Raw genomic sequence first — 26,917 nt, 5'->3', positions numbered from 1 at the left:
TCTGACACATCAGTACGATTAGGCAGGAATTTCAGGAAGTCTCTGCCATTCATACTGCAGTATGCAACAGTTTCTGTCTCCGAGAACAAAGATGCGAATTGTATATGTCTGGATGGGCTCTTACTGGCTCCATAAATAACCTGATCTTGCTGACCATGAGAGAGATGCAGGAAATCTGGCCATCTGCAGGAATGGTGCTCTTGAGAGGTGTCCAGCAGTGCCTATATCTACAATCTTAACTAGTATTTCAAAGATGAAGTCACTTCCACTCCTGCAGAATTCTGGTTCAAAACCTCCAGTGACGTACATACCTACACAACTTAGGCAACTTACAATGGCATAGTATAAGCAATTTGGGTCCTACTTTGTGATAAAGTCAATCAAAACCACCTGAACTTGGACTCCAGTTTTCTGGCAAGACATACAGATGGGATCTCAGCAACAGTCTGTTCTATTATTTTGGATAATTTTCAGAAAATAGATATCAATGATATAGAGAGGATGTATGGAAAGAAGAAGACAGCCACCTATTTACTTAACCCTTACCTCTCATTGTTCATTAAAAGAATGGACTAGCCCTAGTAGTAGTCTACTGAATGTGTTCCTCTTTGCTTAAAGTAGCCACTTTTAAGATCTTTATTGAAGAAAGCCTTCTGGACTGGAAGATGTTTATAATTAACTTCTTGGAATGGTGATGGCTCAACAGAGCAATGTTGAAGTGGAGGAGAGAGATGGAAAGTAAACACCCGGAAAGAAAATTGAAATGCTGTGGGAGAGAATTTAGCATGAAAAGTGTCACTGGTGGGAGATAGAAATGTATTTATATATATATTTATATATATATATATATATATTGCAAGGATGGAGTCTACTTATGTATGGAATACTGGATAGGGAGGTAAAGGCTGTGATAATTTTTTATTTTTAAAATAAAAATATTAATATTATACTGTATAATAATACATTTCTCCTTCATTTTATACGAGCAAGGTAGCACGAGTGCATTTCCTTACTGGAAATAGAAATGAAATTTGCATCTGCTCAGGGGCCCTTCTATACAGACCCACAGAGAAAAGGCAAATTTCTGAGCATGAGAGTCCTTAAAAAAAACAGCTGTCAAATATCTTTCTTTGAGTGGTTACACAGATCCTTGATGCAGCAAGTGACTTCCATAACGTAGCCGAATTTCTTGCGCCTTCTTCGTGCACAGTCTTTAACGCTAGCAGAACAGCCTTCCATTCTGTATTTGAGTTTGTTTTCTGCAAAAAAAAAAAAACAGGAGAGAAAGGGAAAGAAGATGAGATGTCACTGACAACTCTTTGGATATTTTCAGAATTGATAGTAAGGACACAAAGGCATCTGCAATGTATCGCTAATAAGGGCAGAATTTATTGCAATCCTGGATCAATAGATTTTAATACAACCAGGACCATAGAAGATGATACTGCACAAGAAATCGATACAAAAGTAAGAATGCAATTAAAATAACAGAGAACCCCAAAGGTAGTTCTGCCTAATATGGATTGAATATGTATATTTTTAAGTGTATGACTTACAGACACTTTACATTTGGATGAAGAAGCAGAAAAGATGCCAAAATGTTGGTGTCTCCTCCAGCTGAAGTTCTTAATAAAGGGAGATGCAACCTCTCTATGGATTCTCCATCCAACATGTAATATTAAAAAATGTGGTCAACTGCTTTGGTTACCTTTATTCCAGAAGAAGGAAGTATTTCATTTAATAGAATTGTGCTGAACTGACCAGCTAGCAAAGCAGAGGGAAGCCTGTTCAACAAAAAAGTGTAAACAAGGTATCATGTCTGGGGGTCTGATAGTTCCATAATTTGAAAAAGAGGATGTGCTCGTACTAAATCTTTTTTTACAAGGATTTTATTAGATTTAAGACAAAGATAAAAACTACAGAAAAGCAAAAAGCCACGAAGAAAAAAAAGAAAACAAAAAAAGTGTGGCAGCACAAGAGAATTTTTTTTTTAAAGTTACATAAAGAGGTGACTTCTGACTTTTAACAGCAAGGATATACAACAATATTCCATAATCAACCCCTTACTCTATATTAAACCAAAATCATATTATTTCTATAAACCATTCCATTGGCACAGTGTAAAAATCACTAAATACAGTTGTTCCTTCCCTTTATGTTAAAAGGAAAAAAAATGTATATATACTGTAAACCTCCTAATCAACTTCCCCCACCAAAGATAACATTTATTTAATTATTTCCTTCCTATTACTATTCTATACATTTTTGTCTACTATAATAAAGATCAAACTAAAAAGCATATAAATTGTCTGCCATTGTAATTAATAATGCAACATGTTCGTACTAAATCTTTGATGGTGTACCAGTTTCAAGCTTCAGTGGGAGATTAGCCTTGCTGGTTCATAGGTCTGTTTCCCCCAGGTCCATCAAAACCAACAGGAAATCTATCAACAGGACATGGGCACAAATGCATCTTCCTTGATACATGCATGCGTGCGCGCACACACACACACACACACACTTTTAATTAAGTAATCAAGCGACTAAAGGGATGTTGTAGCACTGCTACAAGACATAATGCAGCAAAAGCATTCGGTGTTTTGTCCTAAAAGGCAGAAGCTATCTACCACTTCAATATCTTCATTATCAGTTCTAAGGCTGGTTGTTGTACCTGTTGCCATTACAGGCAGTCCTTGCTTAACAACCATTTGTTCAGTAACAGTTCAGACTTACAACGGTGCTGAAAAAACTGACTTACGACCGGTCCTCACACTTACAACCGTTGCAGCGTCCCTGTGGTCACGTGATCACAATTTGCGCGCTTGGCAACCAGTTTGCATTTATGACTGTCGCAGCATCCCTGCGGTCATGTGATCACGATTCGGGTGCTTGGCAACCAGTTTGCATTTATGAGCGTCGCAGCATCCTGTGGTCACGTGATAGCCATTTTCAACCTTCCCGGCCGGCTTCTGGCAAGCAAAATCAATGGGGAACTGCATGATTTGCTTAACAACCACAGCAAAAAAGGTTGAAAAATCAGGTCTGATTCACTTAATGACCATTTTGCTTAGCAACTGAAATTCCAGTCCCAATTGTGGTCATTAAGCGAGGACTACCTGTAGTTTGGACTTCTTTATATTTAATTTTAGTCCCATTTTTTCCCTGAAAGTCTGATTAGATATCACCAAAATCTCACTGATTAGATATCACCAGAATCTCACCAAAATCAATAATACTTTCTTTGAAGAAATGTGGCATGTTTCTCTCAATAGAGCCTTTCTAACCTAGATTTCAGCTGACCACTAACAAATAGATAAGACTTAATTAAGGAAGTAGAAACAAATTTTCTTTGGGGAAAATGACCATAGCATGATGTAGTTCTTAACTGTAAGATAAATTAAAGTAGGGTATGACTGAATGCATATCTTGGACTTTCAGAAAGCAGATTTTAATAAACTCAGAGCAATGATAAATGGTATTCCATGGAAGGAGAAGCTAAAGGAAAAAGAACTCAAGATGGATGGAAGTTCCTACAAAAGGAAATACTAAAATACAACTGTAAACTATTCCAGTGGAGGACTGAATGGAAAACAAGAGAAGTCAGCATGGCTATGCAAGAATTTTAGTAAAGATCTGAAAACAAAAAGGATACCTAGGGGAGGTTAAAAAAAAAGGTCAAATCACCAAAGAAAGGTATGTAGAGATAAGTGATAGAAAGCCTGAAGCGAAAAACAACAATGGATGCCAAATAAAGCAAAAAAATTTCAAATACGTTCTGCAGCAGATGTACCGATTCTTACTCTTCCTTAAGGCACCCTTTGTAACTGTACTCAGCATCCTCGATCATTGTTATTCTTTGCAACATCGGAACACAGCTCTTCTACAAGATTTCAACTTACGGGAAAAAACTTGGATTGCAATGCATTTGTTGTTATCTTTTGGAAAGCATATATTCTCTTTCTTACTGCAGCCTTTCCTGGGATCTTCCCGAACACAGTAGTGGCACTTCAGACTATAAGCTGCAAGGGCAGAAACACACAACTCAGCTGGTTTGGTGATAAGAAACTACAGTATCTGTTTTATATTAGGGTCTCACGGTTTTTCTACTTTTTGGAATGTTATTGCATGTATCAGCTGTAAAAGGGAATCACTCTTCTTGAAGATGGCTGATGGATGAAGGCAGCCATTTCTTGGTGGCCACAAGCCCTCCAGAATTACAGCCTAGGTAAAGCAACTTTCTGAGGGCTGGAAATGGGAGTCACCAGCAGCTGTATTTTTTCCAAAGCTCTCAAGTATGAAAGTGACTAAGTAAAGCTTGTGGCTTCCTGCCACCACACTTTTTGATCAGAAGCTTGCATTAGAGCAGTGTTTCTCAACCTTGGCCACTTTAAGATGTGTGGACTTCAACTCCCAGAATTCCCCAGCCAGCCATGGCAACCCTGCATTAGAGTAATGCTTCATCATCATGTAACATTGTTCACGGAAGCTAGGGTGGGAAAAGACAATCACTGCTGGAAAGTTCACCTTTTTGCCAAGGGGTGGGGGGCTTTGCGTTATCTGGACTCCTGGCAATAGCCTGGACAAGCCCATACTTGGGAAGATTTTCAGAAGTGGTTTACCCTTGTCTTCTTCTTCCTGGGGCTGAGAGAAAGGGACTGGCCCAAGGTCCCCCAGTTAGCTTCATGCCTAAGGCAGGACTAGAACTCATGGTCTCCTGGTTTCTACTCTGGTGCCTTTTAACTGTTACATCAAAACTCGGTCTCAAAGATTACCATCCTAAACTGATCATTTTCTGTGTCCCCCTACTGATTTATGTTCCTTCCTCTTAAAAACCCCTCCTCTAAGTTAACAGGTGGATTCACCTTCTTCTCCTAATCAAATTATCTCTCCCCTAACTTTTGTTTAGCTGAAAGTTCTTTTTTGGCAAGGTTAAGCTCAACTTCATTGAATAAATTGTGTGAGGTCTCAAGCCTCCTGGATGAGCTTGTGGTAAAAGGATCCACAGAGAAGAATCTTGGCAGTAACTGCCCCTAATCATACCCAAAGTACGATATATTTGAAATTATCATGTGGATTAAGCATTTTCATTCAAGGCAATACAACATATTTGTTAAATGATAAAACCAAGAGTTTTGTTCTGGGTTTCCCCAGATATTCCTATTTAACTTTTTAAAAATTTCACTGAGAAAAAGTGGAGAAAAATTACACTTTCAGAAAATGAAACAGGGAAAAGATTGGGGAGGGGGCTCAAATGAACATTTTCCCCTCCCCCTGGTCTCTCAGGATCCTAAAAAGACTATGCTGCTTTACAATGATCACCCCAAAGAGGTTTCTGGAAGCTAGGCACTCCTAGCTAGGCTAGATCTTGCTCAATAACTCTGTTTTATTGTTAAAAATAGAAGACTTGGGGGTTCAAATATGTGGTGCACATTATGTCCTCACATCCTTCTTATACATTTAGATTGGAATCCAAATGTGGGGAGGGCTGGAGATCCCCTCCTGTCCTAATCCCAGACAGACCAAAATGATCATCACATTCCCACCAACCCATCTTCTAATCCAATTGCTTTTATCCTTGGAAAAGCTTGCGTGCCACAGAGGTTCATCCAAGCAACAGAGAGGATGGAGACATCCCCCTTCCCTCTTTTTTATGCTGATTGCCCTGGATTGCCAGCCCAAGAGCTGGTTAGGGGAAGGTATAGAGACAATAGACCTTCCTTCCCATCCTTGGCTTGCAATGCATTCTTGCTGCTGCATCCACACCACGCTGCTAGCATTAAACTTGTAAGTGGGTGGGGAAACAGGAGGAAGGGGCTGGGGAACAGGAGCGAGGAGATGGGGGAGCTTGATGTGGGAGCAGACCCAGGCTTAAACTCAAATTGAAGCAACCTGGAAGTAAGCCAAATTGCTGGCCAGTTTGAAATGAGACAGAGAGCCCAGTGTAGTGGTTAAAGGCACTGGACTAGAAGCCAGGTGACTGTGAGTTCTAGTCCTCCCTTAGGCATGAAGTGGGTGACCCTGGGACAGTCACTCTCTCTCAGCCCCAAGAAGAATAAGGCAACAGCAAACCAATTTCACAAATCTTGACAAGAAAACTGCATGGACCAGTCCCTTGTAGTTGCCAGGAGTCAAGAACAATTTGAAGGCCTGAAAACGTAGAGTGCGCTAGTTTAGCTTAGACTGAGCAAGGACCTACCTATGAGTGCAAGGCCAAGGCAAGTGCAAGTTGTGAGGTGAAGGACTCTCCGCATGGTGACCTTCTTCTAAGATGCCACAGAGCAGACAGCCTGCTTACCAAGCAAAAGCTGGAGGAGGGATTTAGCCCTTGGTCCTTCCTCCTGGGCAGCTTATCATGGCCATTAGGATCTAAGTGGAGTTCTTCAGGGTCTGTGCCTATTTTTATGTGAGGAAGAATTCCTCTGAAGTCACCAGCCCAGAGGTACAGCTAACATAATGGAAGTGCCATTTATAGGGCCTACCAATAAGTAAAGACTTGAAGAGAATTTTGTCCTGCTGCCTCTAGAGACAGGGGCTTTTGAAGCCAGACGTCTCAGACCTTAATGTAACATGGCTCTGAGATCCCTTTCTCACTTCTTGAGTTCTGGGCAAGTGCTCAGACATCCAGGGGCCACCATTGGCTATATTATTCTGTCCTGAACCAATATTACAAAAATAAGACATAACCAAATCTCTGTAGTCTGGAATGATCTTACTGGATCATTCTACCAGACCACACTAGTTACCCTGGAGCATCCTTATGGCCACCTGCCAGAAGCAGAAAGCAGTTTTCCAGCAGAAAGGAGATCCCCCGAGACATTTTTAAAGCTATCAGGGTATCTAGAGCTTGATCCCAAATTGGCTGATAATATCTTAAAATGAACACATGAGAATAAAAGGTGTAACAATCAAACAAAGAGGAGGAAGCAAGAGAACAGAAGTTATTCTTAAAAGCTGGAAACAATCTTGACGGTCTGGATGGAGGTCTTCCGTCTGGTTCCTCTACGGCAGATTACATGAGGAGCTCAAACTTCCACACTCACCAACACTCACTTTAGAACGGTGTTTCTCAACCTCCATAATTTTAAGCCGTGCGGACTTCAACTCCCAGAATTCCCCCAGCCAGCATGCTGGCTGGGGGAATTCTGGGAGTTGAAGTCCGCACGGCTTAAAGTTACAGAGGTTGAGAAACACTGCTTCAGAAGGTGAAGAAAAACTAGCAGAGGGGATCTACTACATGCTACTTCCTGAGGCCATCAGAGAAAGAGGAAGCGAGTGTATACTACTTCCCATCAACCCTAGATATATAGCTTGAGGCAAGCCTGTCTCCTTCTAATTGCAATTGCTGGGACTACTAGAGGAAGCCACCTTTCCGCTGAGTTTAGTTCCAGCTCTGATCTATTTATTGGCTGAACTTTCTGAACTCATGCCTGCTGTTTTTTCCCCTCGTCCCAAGCTGTGTTTGGGGTTCGCCCCCACCTTGCTAAGTTTCTGACAATTATCTGTTTGAAAGCCATTGATATGTGTCATTTATTCTTTTGAGCCTGGGCCATAAATTTTTTTTTCCAGAGGTCTAAATGGTACTTGAAGTTGCTGATGAAGAAGGGCTTAAAATGGGCCTTTTCTGCATTACTGAGTAACCAAAACCCACACAACTGAGATCTGGAGGGAGAGTTTTCAAGGTCAAATGGCATTTGCCAACGTGGGGGCTCTCCTGCGTAGGTGGAGGAAGAGAACAAAGGGTGATGCAAATGCTATTTTGGGATACATTAAGAGCAGATTTCAAGAAGTAATTGTCCCATTCTACTCGGCCTTGGTCGGGCCCTATTTGGAATACTGTGTCCAGTTCTGCCACCTCAGTGCCATCTAAAAATGTGATGGAATGTGTCTAGGAAGGGGGAGGTGATGTGATGGACTACAGTAATGCAGCTGGTTTTCAGGAAGGAGGGAGCACGTTCGAAGGAGGGGAGCGAGACAAGAGGCAACACAGCCTGGAGCTGGAACGTGGGAAGACAAAGAGATTCAGAGGAGCCCCGCCCTAGAGCCTCCCAGGTTATTTCCCCCTGGGTCAGAGTACAGTAGCTTTAATCTGGCAAGATTCTGTCTAAGCAAATAACTGAAGTTTGGCTGGATTGGTTACTTGTCATTCTTGGGCTGAGCCTGACAAAAAAAAGTCCTTCAGAGGAGGGCTGCTACATGGTGGATGGCTAAACAAACTGGGTACGTCTAGCCTGCAGAAGAGAAGATTGAAGGAAGATACGATAGCAGTCTTCAAATATCTAAAAGGTTGTTAGCAGACTTGTTCTCTGCTGCTCAGGAGGACAGGTCCAGAAGCAGTAGGTTGAAACTATAGAAAAGGAGATAGAACTTAGATATTGGAAGGAATTGTAAACTAATGGAATAGATAGCTTCCTGTGAGGAAGCTGAGCGTCCAGCTCTATAATTCTGTGCACTCTGACCTTTGCGTAAGAACGATCTGGCATCATTTCTGCCGGTATCATTTCTGCTGGCCATCTATTACTTTCACACTCACCTTCAAAGCAATTTCTCTGTTCCACTTCTGAAATATACTTTTCCCTATTATGTCACTCACATGTTCTTCTCCATTTGGGATAAAGTCCCAAACGGATGCTTCAGTTTGTTGCAGGCTAACTCAACCGTTCATTATCTACTTTGCAGAGGAAACACCACTCTTATACCTACAGGTTCTATAGTTCACTTTCGGTATAGAACCTGAAATAGCACAGTGGTTAAGGTTTTTCCTTAGCATATAGAAGGTTGCCTGGTGAAACTCTTCTGCCTCAGGCAACTGATAAAATAGTAGATCCCTGGACTTATTTAAAAAAAAAAAAGTCCTGGGAGAAAACTAGCTACTATAGAGAAGAATTTTTTTTTAAAAAGTTTCTGCTGGGCTTAAATGAGCAACCTTGTCTGTCCCAAGCAAATAATTTAACTACTGAGCTATTTTAGCAGTGGTGGTAAAGAGTGCTACAGAATCTATTAGAATACAGCAGGGTACAAAACACAGATTTTTCAAACTGGGATGCTTGAATAGATTCTGTTCTAATTATGTGTTTATGCAAACCCAGAAGAAGGGAGGCTGAGGCTTTTCTTCAGAAAACTTTGAAATATATGTTCAAAAAATGCGTGAAGAATGTTGTTCTCAGAAAAAAAAACTAATCCAGACTGAACCTTGTTAGAAGTTGGATGGAAGATCACCAGGGAATCCCAGGACTATAGACTAGACAGGGAAACTGGAAAAAAAAATTAGGAAAGAAGGCAATGACAAACCATGCCCATATTGTTATAAAAAAAACCCTTATGTGTCCATGAAGTCACCAAGGGTTCAGCACTTAAGGGAGCCTTTAGCCCAGCTAGGTAGCAGCATCTAGCTGACCTTAGCTGATCCTGACCTTAGCAGGATCACGTATGATTAGTGCTTGGATGGAAGATCAACAAGAAATATCAGAGATATAGACCAGAGTATGAGACTGAAAAAGCATCTTGGAAGAAAGCAATAGCAAGTCACCTCCACGGAAAACTACATGGATGTGACTATGAAATAATCAAACTTGAGTTCAAGGAGGCTTTACATTCTGTTGTCGATATGCCCAATGACCCAACAATGTCTAATGTACATTCTAACACATCCATAAATGGACAGAGGGGATTTGTCACTCAAAGGGGGTTGAGACTATTCTACTCAAAGCCATGTACCTGCAATCTCCATCACTCCTTTATTTATGATTTTTAAGCAAATCCTCTCAATTCACATCCACTTTCAGGTGTTCTCCATATATCTCCTTTATTTTCACTCATACACACACCCTCCATCCACCACAGTAAACTTGCCTGAGAATTCCTTTCATTCATTTCTGGTCAGTTCTTGTCTTTTGTTTGACTCAATGATGCAGCATCTCCTTGGGCTGCATCTGGAAAAGGGAAAATAATAAATAAAACAAAATAAAACAAAACAAAATAAAATAAAACAATTAAATTAAATTAAATTAAATTAAATTAAATTAAATTAAATTAAATTAAATTAAATTAAATTAAATTAAATTAAATTAAAACAAAACAAAACAAAACAAAACAAAACAAAACAAACTACTGGAGCCACTGCTGTATAACTGTGGGTGATTCCACAATTTATGTAGTAATTATACAGATACACCAGAGTTCATTGGAGTTTCCCTTCTACAAATATTCTGCAGAAAACATCAGTGTAACATCACCTTACTGAAAATGATACAACTGCCTTGTCCATTTTCAAGCCACTCAAGTTTTAATCAAGTCAAAATCCAAAACATTCAGATTTATACCATCAGTGGCATAAGGCTAGTGATATGTGCCAAAATACCCACAACACTAGAATACCCAATTCTGGGGGCCCACTGATGCTGAATGCATCTTTGGCAACTCCATTTGTTAGGAATTAAAAAATGGATGGTGTGAAGTGATTTTGGTTGCCATATGGGAATGGAGCAGTAACTGTCATGAGTGCCGTTGAGCTAAAGTAATCAGCGCAATGGCACTCATGACAATGACAAGGAAATAGGTGAAGGGGTACAAGTTAAGTAGCCATCAACCCACAACGACTAACGGCTAACAAACAATAGATAAACGGATCACGGAGCCACCCAAGCCATCAGCAGCAATACCACGGGGATCGCCCAGCTGAAAGCAATCAGCAGAAGAATGAAAACCTGAGGATGGGCGATCCTAGAAACCCTCAACCAATGGCAGGGCAACGCATGGGACAAAGGGGGGTGACGTGACCGAGAGCGAGGGGGCGCTGACCGGCGCGGGGTATTTAAACCCCGCACCGGCGCGCTCCTGTCACTCTCAGCTTTTTCTAACAACGTTGTACCTATCCTGAAATAAACCAGAGCCTGCTTTGCAACCCAGTGTCTGAACGTTATTCAGAGGTAGGCAGCGCATGACATAAAGCTGAGAGTCATAAACTCAGCCTCGCCGAGCCCCACCGGACGACAACGAGCCGCGGGAGGAGTAGACGGCGAGAAGACCAGCAAGATGAGGCCGGAACGGCGCGGGCAAGGAGGGCGAGCCGCGCGGCAAGAGACAGAGGAGGACCGACCGAGGCCAGAGGCACCGCGGACTCCCGGAGCCATGGACGCCCGCCCCACCCGACCCGAGCCTCAGCTCCAACCCCAAGGGGAGATGGCGACGGAGGCAACCCGACCGCGGGAGGGAGCAGCACGACTTCCGAAACCAGCGGAGGACCCCGCGCCCCACATCGCACCCCAGCAACGGGCGTGGAGCGACAGCCCCACGGTGCTCGACACGGAGGAGGACGACGGAGACACCCATCAGACGGAGGAGGAAGCGGACCCGCGGCGGAGGGACGATGAACCCCCCCCCCCCGAGGACGCGCCAACGGAACCGGCCCCAGCGGCGGTGCGGGCTGTGGACGAGGAGGCACGAGCTGAACTCGCGGCCATGCGGGCTCAGCTGACGGAACTCCGGACCATGCTCCAGGCGCTTATGCCCCCCGCGCCACCCAATGACGTCCCCGCACAAGCCCACACCCCGAGCGAAGCACCGAACCCACACGAGCCAGCGGAAAGCCAGCAGACGGCACAGGCGGCCGACACCACATCCCGGGAAGCGAGAGGCGGGGCCGCGCAAAACGCCCGGGCCCCAAAGGACTTCCCCATCTTCTTCGATGGGACCCCCTCAAAACTCTCGTTTTTCGTCACCAACGCTAGGGAGTTCATGGGGAGGCACGGACACTCCTATGACTCCGAGGCCGACAAGATCGGCGCCGTGGCAATCAAACTCCAAGACAGGGCGGCGGACTGGTACGTCCAACTGTACGAGTCCAGCTCCCCCGCCCTCGCCACCTTCCCTGCTTTCATCAACGAGATGAAAAACTATTTCGAAGACCCCCTAGCCAAAGTACGGGCGAAAAGCGCACTCCAGAGACTTAAACAGGGCGCACGCACGGTCCCTGACTACGCCCTGGAGTTCAAAGCCCTCGCGGGAAAGGTCTGCGACTGGTCTGAGACCACCCTGCTGGAAATCTTCAAAAAGGGGCTCAACCGCGACGTTCTCCAATGGGCCCTCTACCGCGACGACCCAGAAACGTTACACGGGTGGATCCACCTCGCGGGGAAAGCCGAACACGCGCACCGCACCTTCCTTATGACAACCACGGAAGACACAAACTACGTCGGGAAAAAGGTACCCGCACCACACGGGGGGATGGCCGGCCCCATATACCCTAAAAAGAAGTTCAACCGGGAGCCCTGCGGGAGGTGTGGCAAATTAGGGCACAAGACGGCGGACTGCTTCGCCAACCGACCGCCGACCAGCGCGCCCAAGCCCGCCCCGAAAATTAGCCCCAAACCACCCAACCCGGGGCCGCCCCCTCACCGCCGAATGACCGTGGCCACAGCGACACCGGAAGAGGGCTGGGACGCTTACTGGGGAGAAGAGGACAATACCGACCCCGACCAGCCGGCGGGAAATGCTCCCCGCTTGCCCTGAAACGCGTGGCGAGGCAGGCGGCGGGACAGCAACGCGAACCACCTCAACGAAACGACAAAAGCTCCGTAATATTGGCAGCAATTCAACTCTCGGCCGGCAACGGAGCCACCACGGCCGCGGCACTAGTGGACTCGGGGTGCTCAAAAAACCTTATCCACCCCGACCTAGTCGCCAAACTCGAACTCCGCTGCTTCCCCCTCCCCACGCCGCTGGCATTCCACCAGCTGGACGGCTCCACAGCGGGGGGGAAACCAGCCACGCTACAAACCGAGCCGGTCACCCTGCAAATGGGCACTCACACCGAGCGCACATCGTTCGTAGTCACGCCCATCGGACGGCCCATTGCAGTCCTGGGGATGCCATGGCTCGCGAAAAACAACCCGCGGATCAACTGGGCGACCCGCACCTTCACATTCGGCGACGGCGAGTATCGAGCACCAGTACCAGCTGGCAAAAGCAACCCCACGGTAGGACGAGCGGAGGCGACCACACAAGACAACGCCGCTACCACTGCAGACCTCCCGGAACAATACGCCGACTTCTCCGAGGTCTTCGGAGAAGCAGAGGCAGACCAACTACCCCCCCACCGCAAGACGGATTGCCGAATCGACCTACTGCCCGACGTCCCCCTACCTAGACCAAAGATCTATTCGATGACCCCGAAGGAGATGGCAACCCTCCGGGAGTTCATCGATAAAAACCTAGACAGGGGATTTATAGAGCCAGCATGCTCACCGGTCGGAGCCCCCGTCCTATTCCGGGAGAAGAAAGACGGGACCCTACGGCTCTGTACCGACTACCGGGGCCTAAACGCGGCTTCCCTGTCCAACAAATACCCCTTACCCCTGGTGAAGGACATGCTCGCCCACCTGTCCACGGGCAAAGTCTTTTCCAAATTGGACCTGCGCGAGGCGTACTATCGCATCCGAATCAGGGAGGGGGACGAATGGAAGACGGCGTTCAACTGCCCCCTAGGCGCTTTCCAGTACAAGGTACTGCCCTTCGGACTCGCGGGGGCCCCTGGGGTGTTCATGCAGCTCATCAATGAGGTACTGCATGAACATCTGTTTAAAGGGGTCCTGGTCTACATCGACGACGTCCTTATTTACACAAAAACATACGAGGAACACGTAACCTTAGTCAGGCAAGTCCTCGACAAGCTCAGAAGGGCGCAGCTCTATGCAAAGCCCACAAAGTGCGAGTTTCACAAAGACCGCCTAGACTATTTGGGGTATCGAATCTCCGGGGACGGCATCGAGATGGACCCCGCAAAAGTCGAAGCGGTACTAAACTGGGAGCGGCCCCGCAACAGACGGCAACTACAGAGCTTCCTGGGATTCGCGAATTTCTACAGGTCCTTCGCCCGGGGGTTCGCTGAGATAGCCCTACCCTTAACGGACCTCCTCAAAACCAAAGGGGTGGGGGACACCAGACGCGCCAAGAACCCAGGCACAGTGCTGAATTGGACTCCCGCGTGCCAGACCGCATTCGACAAGCTGAAAGCGCTGTTCACGACGGAGCCAATCCTCGCGCACCCGGACCCAGAACGGCCGTTCGTGGTCCAAGCCGACGCCTCAGACTTCTCCCTGGGAGCCATCCTCCTACAAAAAGACTCCACGGGGCTCCTGAAACCATGCGCCTACCTGTCAAGGAAGTTCTCCGAGACAGAGAGGCGATGGCACGTCTGGGAGAAAGAAGCCTTTGCGGTGAAATCGGCACTAGAAACATGGCGTCACCTACTCGAGGGAGCCACCCAACCATTCGAGGTCTGGACGGACCACCGGAACCTCGAGGCCCTACGAACGCCTAGACGCCTTAGCCCAAAACAGGTCCGATGGGCACAATTCTTCAGCCGCTTTGATTTCCAGTTGAAGTTCATGCCGGGCAAGAAGAACTTCCTGGCCGACGCCCTCTCCCGGCTGCCCCAAGACGAAGAGCCCGCCCCAGACACCATTGGGACGGTCCTATCCGCCTCGCAACTGGGGATGGCCGTGACCACCCGAAGCGGCGCACGGAGGCAGCTCGACGCTACGGCGCAGCCGACGGCGGGACAACCGGCGACGGAAAGAAGGCAACCGCAACTACCAGGGGGAATGCGCACGGACCTCGCCGCCGCCCTCAAAACCGACCCCTGGTTCCTGGCAAACCCCGACAAGGTAACGATGGCGCAAGACCTAGCATGGGGGGAAGGCAGAATCTACGTCCCGGACTCGCAACGCCAGGCGATCTTGCATAGGTCACACGACGCCAAGCAAGCGGGACACTTTGGGTTCCTCAAGACCCTACACCTAACACGGCGGCAATTCTGGTGGCCCGCGCTCAGGCGAGACGTAAAAACCTACGTGGCGTCCTGCCCAACGTGCGCTCGGGCCAAACGGGCACCAGGCAAACCCGCGGGGCTATTGCAACGGGTGGCAGAACCCTCCCGCCCATGGGAGGAAATCTCTATGGATTTTATAGTGGACCTCCCACCCAGCCAGAAGAAAACGGCCATTTGGGTGGTGAAGGACTACTTCTCAAAGCAGGCCCACTTCATCCCCTGCACGTCAGTCCCATCCTCACAACAACTAGCCAAACTCTTCCTCATCCACGTGTACAGGCTACACGGATGTCCCGCACGTGTGGTGACCGACAGGGGCACACAGTTCACCTCCAAATTCTGGCGGGCCTTTTTGAAGCTGACGGGGACCCAACAGGCCCTGTCTACGGCTTGGCATCCGCAGACGGACGGAGCCACTGAGGTTCTTAATGCCACCTTAGAGCAATTTATACGATCCTATACGAACTACCACCAGGACGACTGGGCTGAACTGCTCCCGTTCGCCGAAGTCGCATACAACAACGCCGTCCACACGAGCACGGGAAAAACCCCGTTCGAAGTGGTCTCGGGGCGCGACTTCGTCCCCATACCGGAGCTACCTCAACCCCCGGAACCCCAGGTGGACGCCAGCGACTGGGGACGGAAGATCGCGGAAGCATGGCCAGTAATCACGGCGGCGCTGAAGGAGGCACAGGCTGCTTACAAAGAGCAGGCCGACAAGCACCGGCGCCAACAACCGACGTTCCAGGCGGGGGACATGGCCTATCTCTCCACCAAGTTCCTAAAGTCAACCCAACCCTCGAAAAAACTGGGGCCTAAGTACATCGGGCCGTTCCGAGTCACGCAAATAGTGAACCCGGTAGCAATACGCCTGGACCTGCCACACAACCTCCGGAGGCTCCACCCGGTGTTCCACACCAGCCTCCTAAAACCGGCAACCACCTCCCGATGGCACCCAAGCACGCCTCAGCCCGCACCGCTTATGATCGACGGGCAACACCACTTCGAGATAAGGGACATCCTCGACTCACGCAAGCAACGAGGAACCCTACACTATATGGTCAGGTGGAAACACTTCCCCCACCCGGAATGGGTGGCGGCGCACAACGTTAAAGCGCCTGACCTGACCAGAGCATTCCACCGGGCATACCCCGACAAACCGCAATCAAGGTCAGCAAAACCAACCCCCCCCCCCGCAGGCCTCCCCCCGCCTCCCGTGCCCCAAGGGAAGGGGCCCCCCCCAAGCCCGCGACTTGGGTGGACCTTCCCCCCCCCGGGACTCACTCCCCCCGCCCCGGGCCCACGGGGTGGTGACAAACGATCGCCAGCACCCTCCCCCCGCCCCCTGGCCGCGGGGGAGTGGCAAGCAAGTCAACAGGGCAACCTGGGGGCAACGCCCAGGAGACACAACAAAGGCGACGCACTCCAAATAAGCAAAAAAGGGCCCTACCTGGAGCTGAGCAGCACCCGACCAGCCACGCCTCTCGCCTCGCCGAACTGAGCCAAACAAACAGGGTGTGGTTGGAGCATGCGCACGCCAGGTCAGAACCCGAGCATGCGCACCATGGACACACCCTGGGAAGGCACGTGGTAGAGGGAGGAGCAAAGGGAGGGGCGACAACTACTCCGGCGGGAACTTTGAAAAAAAAAAAAAAAAAAAAAAAAAAAATGGCGTTTTGACAGCTCCATGGGGGAAACCCAGAAACCCGGGGGAGAACACTATTCGGAAAGGGGGCAGTATGTCATGAGTGCCGTTGAGCTAAAGTAATCAGCGCAATGGCACTCATGACAATGACAAGGAAATAGGTGAAGGGGTACAAGTTAAGTAGCCATCAACCCACAACGACTAACGGCTAACAAACAATAGATAAACGGATCACGGAGCCACCCAAGCCATCAGCAGCAATACCACGGGGATCGCCCAGCTGAAAGCAATCAGCAGAAGAATGAAAACCTGAGGATGGGCGATCCTAGAAACCCTCAACCAATGGCAGGGCAACGCATGGGACAAAGGGGGGTGACGTGACCGAGAGCGAGGGGGCGCTGACCGGCGCGGGGTATTTAAACCCCGCACCGGCGCGCTCCTGTCACTCTCAGCTTTTTCTAACAACGTTGTACCTATCCTGAAATAAACCAGAGCCTGCTTTGCAACCCAGTGTCTGAACGTTATTCAGAGGTAGGCAGCGCATGACAGTAACTCACCAATGCCTGTTGCATTATAAATGTGGGTTGCCAAAAAACCGCAGTGCTCAGGAGGCAAAAACTGCATGATTCGAGGCGACTCAGTGCTGATATGGAAGACCTTCTGCTCAGTAGCGTTGTAAAGTGGCCATTGAACTTCACCAGATTTGGTGGGATTCCTGTCAAGGAAATAAAATGATCATATTACAGAGAACAGCCAAACTGAACTGCAAGGCCAAGGATGGAATGACTGACATCCCAACTTTACATTGTCTCCTGAACTGAGCATTATCAAGTGTTATTATTTTTGTTTGCTTTTAAATCACTATTTTCAGTGGTGCAAGTCAGCCACAAGGCAGATCGTAGCGCCTGGAGAAACACATTATTACCCAGTCCTTCGGGAACAGAAGTTGATGTGAGCCAAAATTTACTTTGGCCGAACTGTCTATCATTTCAGCCTCAGGGCTTTTTGCAAAGATTAGGTTGTTTTAATTTATATTTTGCCTTCCTACATATAGAGGTAGTCCTTGCTTAACGACCATTCCTTCAGCAACTGTTCGAAGTTACAGTGGTGCTGAACGAGTGGTACTTATAACTGGTCCTTGAAGTTATGGCTGTTGCAGAGCCCCTGTGGTCACATGATCAAAATTTGAGCGCTTGACAGCCTGCCTGCCTTTATGTCCGTAGGGTGCACTTCAACTTCCCCCAACCTGCCTATCTCCCCCATCTCTGCCCTTTTGACTGCCCTGAGCTCCGCTGCCCCCGACCCCCAACACCTTGTGCTCTGCTGCCCCTGCCATCCCCGCTGCCCTGTTGCCCTGCACTCTGCCACCCTGTGCACGGCTGCCCCACTACTCTGCACACCACCACCCCTGCTGCTCCCACCTGACCTTTGCTGTCTTCCTCCCGCTGCTGATGAGACACACCCAACCTGGCCCTTTCTGACTGGCCCAAAGTCACCCCATGAGCTCCTTATCCATTGTTGGTCTGAACTGAGTCTTCCTGATCCAAGACCAACACGTTAACCCCCATACTATCTAATACAAATATCAGAGGCCGAGGTTTATGGAGAAAATGACCTGGTGCTGTGCTTAAGTGCATCTCAAAAGATTACCTTACCCACTTCTGGCAAACTGGGCCCAGTAGTGCATCACCCGTTGGCTTAGCACCATGTCGGTTTCTGCATCTGATTGATTGATTCCTGGAAGTGATGGGTGGGTTCCAAAGAGATAAGGGACCTCGGTTCCATGAGCTGCACCCATCCACTCTTGCCATATGGAGGTAGAAATGTGGTGATTGAAGGAGTAAGTGTATACAGAGCTCCCAGCTGCTACCATCCTTGCAGCAATGTCAATTAGTGGGCACACAAAATAGTGATCTTTGCTAAGACGGGCCAAGATCTGACGGTACGGAACTGGCCCATGGTTCTCTTCATTGTACCTAAGTGCTACAGCCCTGAAAACGTCTTCTTCAAAATGACTTTTTAATATGATGCTTATACCTTGTAAGACCTGCTCCCAGGTCACAATTTTGTCATAGCTCAGAACTTTAGGTATAAAGACTGAGCCATCGTCTCTTGTAACACCTATAAGTAGTGGTTTTGCTGGAATTATCCCTGTCTGTAGAAGTCTCTTTGGATCTTCAGGAAGGAAATCCCCATCGGAGGTGGGTATGAAGAAAGAGCTGAAATTCTTAAAAATAACAGCTTCCTTATTTTGGAGACAGCTCACCACGGCACTGTGATTCCCTTTTCTGCAGTTCAAGAAGCCAGCTAAATAAAGGGCCATTGGCTTGACCTTCTCAGGTGGCACCGAAGCCCAAGGTGCATTGGGGGCTCCACTCTGGAGCACAGCTCGAGCAAAAAGGGGTTGGCTCACAGGGGAGAGGAGGTGCAGTCCCACCGAGGCTGCTCCAGCACTGTGACCAATGAGAGTCAGCTTTTCTACATCTCCACCAAAGACTGCTGCATTCTCTTTCAGCCACTTCAGAGACAGATATTGGTCCCATAAGCCCATATTCCCTGGGACTTCTGGTGGGAAGAAGAGAAAGCCCCAGACCCCCAGCCGATAGTTCATGGATGCCACGATGACATTCTCGGTAGCAGCTAATGATGCCCCATTGTATAAGTCCAAAGACCCTGCCCCAACAATAAATCCTCCACCATGGATCCAAACGAGGACAGGAACTGGCACGGAGGGCTGGGGGTGAGGCACCCAAATATTGAGGAAAAGACAGTCTTCGGAATGTGGCATCCTGGCAACCCACATATTTGAAAAAGGAAAGCCAAAAGAGGTCCTTTGGTGACAAGCTTTACCAAAGCGGGTGGCCTCCAAGACGTGACTCCAGGGTTGATGTGGGACAGGTTTCTGGAAACGCAGCTTCCCCACTGGAGGCTCAGCATATGGAACTCCTAGATAGGCAGTTACGGCACCAGATCTAGTTAGGAGTCGCACGCCTTTAATGGGTCCACTGCTGGTGACCACCACAGGGTCATTTTCAGTGGGGGCACTGGAAATCAGTTGGCAGAAGCACAGGCCCAAGAATGCAGGGAGGAGAATAGACATGGCAGCAGTTGAAAAGAATATGACGCAGGATTAAAAGTTGTATCTTGGCTCTGGTCTGTTGCAACAGAGAAAGAGAGAGAGAGAGAGAGACAAAAAAAACCCCCCTGTAAAATCTTGCCCATCAGTTTTAATCACTAGACCAGTCTTTCTCAACCTTAGCCATTTTAAGATGTGTGGACTTCAAGTCCCAGAATACCCCACTGCTGGGGTATTCTGGGACTTGAAGTCCACACATCTTAAAATGGCTGAGAAACACTGCCCTAGACAGTGGGGTTCAGCATGTGGCAGCACCTAGCCTCAGAAGACAAACAGAGTTGGGGTTGGTTAGGATGGGAATTCTTCCAGGAACAGTAAGGCTGTGGGCTAGCCTGGGAAACAGCAAAGCCGTCTCCAGAGAAGGAAATGGGTGACCCCTTCCATAGTTTTGCTGGGAAAACTACACAGACATGCCAATGAAGTCATCAGAAATCAAGCTTAACTCAAAGGATCCTGTCCATAGTGTGGATCAGCCAAACCTGGAGACATAACAAAGTTTTAAATAAACCAACATTTGCAGTTGTCCAATAGATGAAACAATAAATGTTTAGGCACACCTGAGAGTCCTCAATCGTAGGACATTCGGTAAATATATATCATACACCTAGATCTAGACCTCTGGCTACACTGGTTGTAATTGTTTGTGACACTTCATGTAGAAGAAATATCCAGTCCTGGCTTTCCAGTAAAGACTGCCAAAGAAAGGAAAAAAGGAAATGCAATTATAAAACTAAAAAAACGTTAATCTTTCATGACAGCTGAAAGGTGCAACTCAGTTAACCAACCTTGAACTTCTTTAGCAAATAAGCTGTGGCTGTTCAGCAAAGCTGTGGCCTTTGGCACAGTACATCTTCTTGTTTTGCTCATTGGAGTAAAGAATTCCTACTTTTTAGTTTACACAGTAGTAAGGCCTAATGATTCTCACTTAACAACACACACAAACTTACATACCCCTCCCCAACATTTCCTGTTTCAAGGAAGATTCATCTAAATACAAGATTAATTTCCAAAACACCAAACAGAGTAATGAGGGAGGTGGGGAGTATCATGTTTTGATGCTAAAACAGAATTTTGACTTCCTTTTTGGGGCCACGTCTTCTCTATGTTGTTCCTCAGAGATTCCTGCTGCTCAACCAAAAAGGAAAAAAGTAGATGTTGAATTAAGGTCTGGAACGAACTGGAGAGCCAGTCTGGTGTAGTGGTGAAGGCACCAGGCTAGAAACCAGGAGATGGTGAATCCCGCCTTAGGCACAAAGGCAGCTGGGTGACCTTGGGCCAGTCACTTTCTCTCAGCCCTAGGAAGGAGCAATGGCAAACCACTTCTGAAAAACCTTGCCAAAGAAAACTTCAGGGATCTGTCCAGGCAGTCTTCAAGAATTGGACACAATTGAACGGATAAAAACAAACACCAAACTGGCAGGCATTTGAAAGGAGAAGAAAGGAAATCGAGTTCTAGGGTTCTGGTTGCACCAGTCTGGAAGAAATCAGAAACAAAGGAAATACTGTAGGATCCTTGAGAGACCAAGGCAAATAAAGATTAAGGAAGAGATAAAGATGCTTTTTAGATAGCATGGAATCAGTAAGGAAATCAGGACTGGAGACCTTTAGAAAGTGGGGAGCCTGTCTCAAACAGGAAAGGCAAATAAAATGTAGATGAGATAGGAAAGATATAAAGCTGTGAGTGCAGAACACGCATGGGTGAGAAAGGAAAGGAGCAGAAGTCAGCTTGAGAGCCATGGTAGAAGCAAGACAAAATGGTTAGCCTTAGAAGAGGTGGCCTAGATCAGGGTTTCTCAACCAGGGTTCCATGGAACCCTTGGGTTCCTCAAGAGGTGACTAGGGGTTCCCTGGAAGATCACAATTTATTTAAAAAATTATTTCAAATTCGGGCAATTTCATATTAAAGAGGTAAGTTTCATTCTTTATTTTTAGTTTAAGAACACTGTTAATGCACATATACAGGCCTACACGTGAAACAAATGTAATAATTTTGTAACTTCTGGCCTGTATTTGAACCTGAATGTGCCAGGGTTCCCCAAGGCCTGAAACATATTTCAAGGGTTCCTCCAGGGCTGGAAGGTTGAGAAAGGCTGCCCTAAGAAGATAAAGGGAATAACTTACAAAACTTTAAGTTAAAGTAAAAAAAAAAAAAATAGACCAGCAAGCAAGAGGTAAAAAGGAGACTGCTCAAGGATTTTCTTCCATCAAGGGGCAATGGGTCACTTGTGGGGTGCAACAAATTCAGGAAAATCAGAGGTAGTTTGGCCAATCAAGGTGGAGCGAGAGTGGTAACTTTCATCAGTGACGAAATTTCCCAGCGGACTAGCTGGGTGGGATGGCGGGAGAATTAATAGCTAAGGGACTGGGAGAAGGAGGAGCAGACTGGATTAAGATGGGCCAGAGAACAGTAGGCCCAACCCAGGAGAAAGCAGCCAACACAAAGAGAGAGAGAGAGAGACTGAGGAAAACGACTCTGTGGAGCCTTTTTGTAGAAATCGTTGCTTGCTATGAGCTTTGTGCCAACAGAGAGGGGAGAGGGTTTCTTTAATTATGTCTTGTATTTTTAAAATGTGCTGCCCCTTTAAGAAGACTACTAGCTGTGGGTGAGCCTCTCAGGACACAAAGCTGAGTTCAGTAAACCCACTGAGATCAGCAAAAATGAATTTAAACTTATTCTTGTACCTGTGCGATGCTGTTTGTATAGCTGCATGGTTAATGGTTTTCTAATGCAAGCAGTAAAGTAAAGTTTTTTTTCTGTGTTCATATTTAATACCTTTCTAATTGCAGGGAGAGAAGTCATCCCTGATCTGCTTCACCCACAAGTTGGTTGGAGACTTGGCAGCAGGCTTATTTGAAGGGAATTGAATAGGAGTTGAAACAGATCCTTCTAGGACAGTGTTTCCCAACCGTGGCCACTTGAAGATGTGTGGACTTCACCTCCCAGAATTCTCCAGCCAGCTTGCTTGCTGGCTGGAGAATTCTGGGAGGTGAAGTCCACACATCTTCAAGTGGCCACAGTTGGGAAACACTGTTCTAGAAGACCCCATTAAGAGTCAACTCCCCAAACTCAGGACCAGCTACTGTGCTAAAGCAGGAGCTACACAAACAACAACTGGGGAGAAGACAACCTTCTACTATGTACATACCAAGGGCATTGACCACTTGAATTCTGCTTATTCTCGGAATGGAAACTGCATTTTAGTTAAGAGCACATGCCAGAGAGACGAGATTAAGAGGGCAAAGACTAAGGGGTCCTCCTGCAACATTAACAACATTAAACATTCCTGGGTATGAATGTCAGTAGTAGAATCTTCAAGAAGAATAAAAACTATGCTCATGAGCAAAGAGGGAATCCCATGACTCCCAGCCACTCAACCCAGGAGCCAACCGCAAAAGTTTTCATTCCTGCAGCTCACTCCTGAAGAGCGGCTGGGCTTACAAACTCTGGAATACAAATGGGCTTATCTCACAAACTCTCCTTGATCTGGAGAGATTTCACCAGCCAGCATCCACCCTCTGGCCATTCTGGGCTGCGATGTCATCCCCGCTGCTTCAGAGACATCTAATCTGCCATTAATCCCCACCAGAAGGGAGCTTCTGGATGGTACCCACCAACCATCTTTTCTTCCTTAACTGGTGACCAAAAAAATGGGGCAAACATTCTGAGGACAGGAGAACAAGTATGGTGATTGCACCTCTGACCTCTGAGGAGGCTTCATTCGGCTTGACCTGGCTTCCGTCAACAGACTAAAGTAAGCTTGTAAGGCAACCAGGGTTGAGGAGGGGGAACTGGATAACAAAGGTGATTGTCTACCTGGTCAGTTAACTCCCAGATAATCTGCCTTCCCTGCCTGCCATCTCTTTCCAGGAGGTCTCAGGCACATAGCAAGCTTCATACAGAGCACGAGAATTTCTCCATTGCTCAGCCCAGCCCAGTCCAGTTACGATAACTATGCATTAATCAGCACCCATGCAGTGCTGTTTCCCCCACCCCACCCCCAACCCTCCAAACTTTATTCTTCATTTTCTTTCAATGTCCATCTTCCAGAAGAAGATAGATGCCATTTCTCCAAGGTCTTACCCAGCCCAGCTCTGTCCCTGCAGGCCGTCTTGTTTTTTGGTGCAGCAACACTGGGAAAAGCCAAGGGGACTTCCCCCCTGTTGTTCCTCCTTCTGCCCTTTGGTACTGTTTGCTGCCTGCCTGCTACCTGAAACGGCTCCTAAAACACCTCCCATCCCGAGAAGACCTGGCTTCCTTCCCCTCTCACACACTCATTCAGATTTTTCTCAAGAGGAGGGAGAGAAGAAAGGAATGAGGGCCCTGGCCAGGGTGGTATGTTCTTCCTGTGAGCAAAGCAGAGCTGAAATTTTTCAGAACTTTCTGACAGATTTGTTGGGGTTTTTTTCTTCTTCTTTCAGATGCTTTTTAGTCTGTTAGACAAGTCTGGACATGCCCTAGTATTTCTCAACCTTGGCCACTTGAAGATGAGTGGACTTCACCTCCCAGAATTCCCCAGCCAGCTTGTCTGGCTGGGGAATTCTGGGAGTTGGTCCACAGTCCTGCATTTAGGATGCAATTTTGATATTATTTCATCTATCCATCCATCCATCCAGCTGTGTACCACCCTTCAAAACTGAGTTTTTCAAGGTGGTTTAGAATACAGTAAATTCACAGTCTAAAAATCTGGAAAACTAAAACTATATTTAAAGAAGTACAACCTGTCTTAAATAAAAGCATAACAGTGGACACATCCCCAGCATTTTCAGCAAAGTGACTCCCTCCTGTTTTATCATCTAGGAATACAGAAAAGAATTTTGAAACTCCAGGTTGTGGGCTGGCTCGGGGGCCTTCAGGGGCAGATCAGAGGAACAGGTTGAAATCTGTGTACAGAGCAAGAAAACCATTTACAAAATCCTGAAACGTAGCATTTACCTTTGCCCCCTGTAAGGATTGCCTACCCTAATAGACTCAGACTCACGAGCAGGAACTTAATGATATCTGATTTATTAAAGAATAGTATGCAAATACAGAGAAAGCTGAGAATGAGCAAAAGCGCGCCAAATACAAACTAAAAACCCTCGGCACAAACGTAATCCCTCCCCTCGCCCCGCCGTTGCAAACTCCCCACCCCAGGTGCCGGTAACAGTTTCTGCTGATGTCCTGGGAAGGAAACCTTGAACACACGAGATAACCCAAACACATTCCAGTCCAGCTGCATACAGATAACAAGCCCAGGAGACAGAGCCCTCCTCCCCTCCCAAACGAAACACGCATCAGCAAAATGACATGCGAAACGTTACGATGCACCGTTAACATTGGAACAATGAACATGACATACCACCCCCCCAAAAAGAAGTGAAACACTAAGGAGCAGGTTTCAGAGGATAAACCAGATGAAAGCATCTAACTAAAACAGGAGATTGAACATCATGGGCAGACACCCACTCAGGGTGGGGGAAGTGCTTCCAAAGAATCAGGTATTGCAGGGAGCCACGATTCCTGTGAGAATCAAGGACCTCCTTCACCTCAAAATGTTGCTGGCCGTCAATCATGATCGGAGCAGGGGGTGGAGGCTGCGGGTGCCAATGATCGGAGTGGCTGACAGGCTTGAGCAAGCTGCAATGAAAAACAGGATGCAAACGTTTGAGATTGTGAGGCAAATCCAGTTTAAACGTGACAGGGTTCACAATCCCCACAATGGGGAAAGGACCCACAAACTTAGGAGCCAACTTTTTGGAGGGCTGTGGGGACTTTATGAACTTGGTGGAAAGGTAGACCTGATCTCCCACTTTAAAATCAGGCTGAAGGGCTCGCCACTTATCGGCGTGCAGCTTATAAGTAGACTTGGTAATTTTCCTTATCATCATGACATCTATTTAAAATTTCCCTTCGCAAATTGTCAGGCACATAGAGGCGGTTCTGCTTCCAAGCTAACCCTTTGTCAAATGTAACGTTGACTCTATTCGCCTGCAACCAAGTATCAGATTTCACCTCTTGCAGAAACTGTTGTTGCAATTGAGAGGGCACTGGAGTCCTCCCCCCAGCTGGTGAAACTGAAGCAGGAGGCAGCTGCGCACGAGTTTGACTGTGTGTGACAGCCTGCAAACCTAATTGGGGTTCTGTCCACACTGTACCCACAATGTCAGGTACCTGGACCGCATCCTGGGGTAGGCGGAACAGCGCATCAGCCAAGAAATTTTTCTTGCCCGGAATGAATTTCAATTTAAAGTCAAAGTGACTAAAAAATTGAGCCCAGTGGATCTGCTTAGGACTGAGCTTCCGGGGTGCGCTGAGCGCTTCCAAATTTTTATGGTCAGTCCAAACCTCAAAAGGACAGTTAGCCCCCTCTAAAAGGTGGCACCATGCCTCCAAAGCCACCTTGACAGCAAAAGCTTCCTTTTCCCAAACATGCCACCGCCTTTCCGTCTTGGAAAATTTCCGGGACAGATACGCACATGGCTTCAGGCGGTTGTCAGCATCCGCTTGCAGCAAGAGTGCTCCAATTGAGAAATCAGAAGCATAGACTTGAACCACAAAGGGTTTAGTGGGATCAGGGTGTTGAAGAATGGGTTCAGCAGTGAACAGGCTTTTGAGTTTGTCGAAAGCCACCTGGCAGTCAGTTGTCCAATTTAGCAATGCCCCCGGGTTCTTTACCTTGCGTGTGTCCTCCAACCCCTTTGTACATAACAAGTCAGAAAGAGGCAACGCAATTTCTGCGAACCCCTGGATGAATTGGCGGTAATAGTTGGAAAATCCAAGGAAACTTTGGAGCTGCCTACGGGTACGCGGGTGCTCCCACCCCAAAATGGCTTGAATCTTCGCAGGATCCATCTCAATGCCCTTGTCAGAGATCCTGTACCCCAGGTAGTCAAGCTGAGTCTTATGAAATTCACACTTAGAAAGCTTAGCAGAGAGCTCAGCCTTTCTCAGTTTACTAAGCACCTGTTTCACCAAGCGCTCATGTTCCTCTTCCGTTTCAGTATAAATCAAAACATCATCCAAATAGACCAGTACACCCTTGAACAAATGTTCATGTAACACTTCATTGATCAATTGCATGAACACCCCTGGTACCCCCGCCAACCCAAAAGGCAAAACTTTATACTGAAAAGAACCCAGTGGACAATTGAAAGCAGTCTTCCATTCATCCCCCTCCTGTATGCGGATGCAGAAATAGGCTTCCCGCAAATCCAGCTTAGAGAAGATTCTCCCCTTAGCCAGATGTGCTAACATGTCTTTTATTAACGGAAGAGGATATTTATTTAATATCAAGACCGCATTCAATCCGTGGTAATCTGTACAAAGTCT

General features: G+C 47.3%; 1 protein-coding gene across 1 annotated transcript; it reads right to left on the bottom strand.

Moving 5' to 3' along the window:
- Positions 1-927: 927 nt before the first annotated feature.
- Positions 928-23,966, bottom strand: LOC134488966 (cholinesterase-like). Its single transcript, XM_063291340.1, has 5 exons — positions 23,690-23,966; positions 18,128-19,627; positions 17,030-17,187; positions 9,850-9,929; positions 928-1,259 (listed from the first exon to the last, which is right to left on the bottom strand). Exons 2-4 carry the CDS (start codon positions 19,570-19,572, stop codon positions 9,877-9,879), a joined length of 1,656 nt encoding a protein of 551 aa, XP_063147410.1. The 5' UTR covers positions 19,573-19,627; positions 23,690-23,966; the 3' UTR covers positions 928-1,259; positions 9,850-9,876.
- Between the last annotated feature and the right edge of the window lie 2,951 nt (positions 23,967-26,917).

This window comes from Candoia aspera, chromosome 2 (genome assembly GCF_035149785.1).
Source record: "Candoia aspera isolate rCanAsp1 chromosome 2, rCanAsp1.hap2, whole genome shotgun sequence".
NCBI lineage: Eukaryota > Metazoa > Chordata > Lepidosauria > Squamata > Boidae > Candoia > Candoia aspera.
This window is presented reverse-complemented; position numbering and strand designations above follow the sequence as displayed.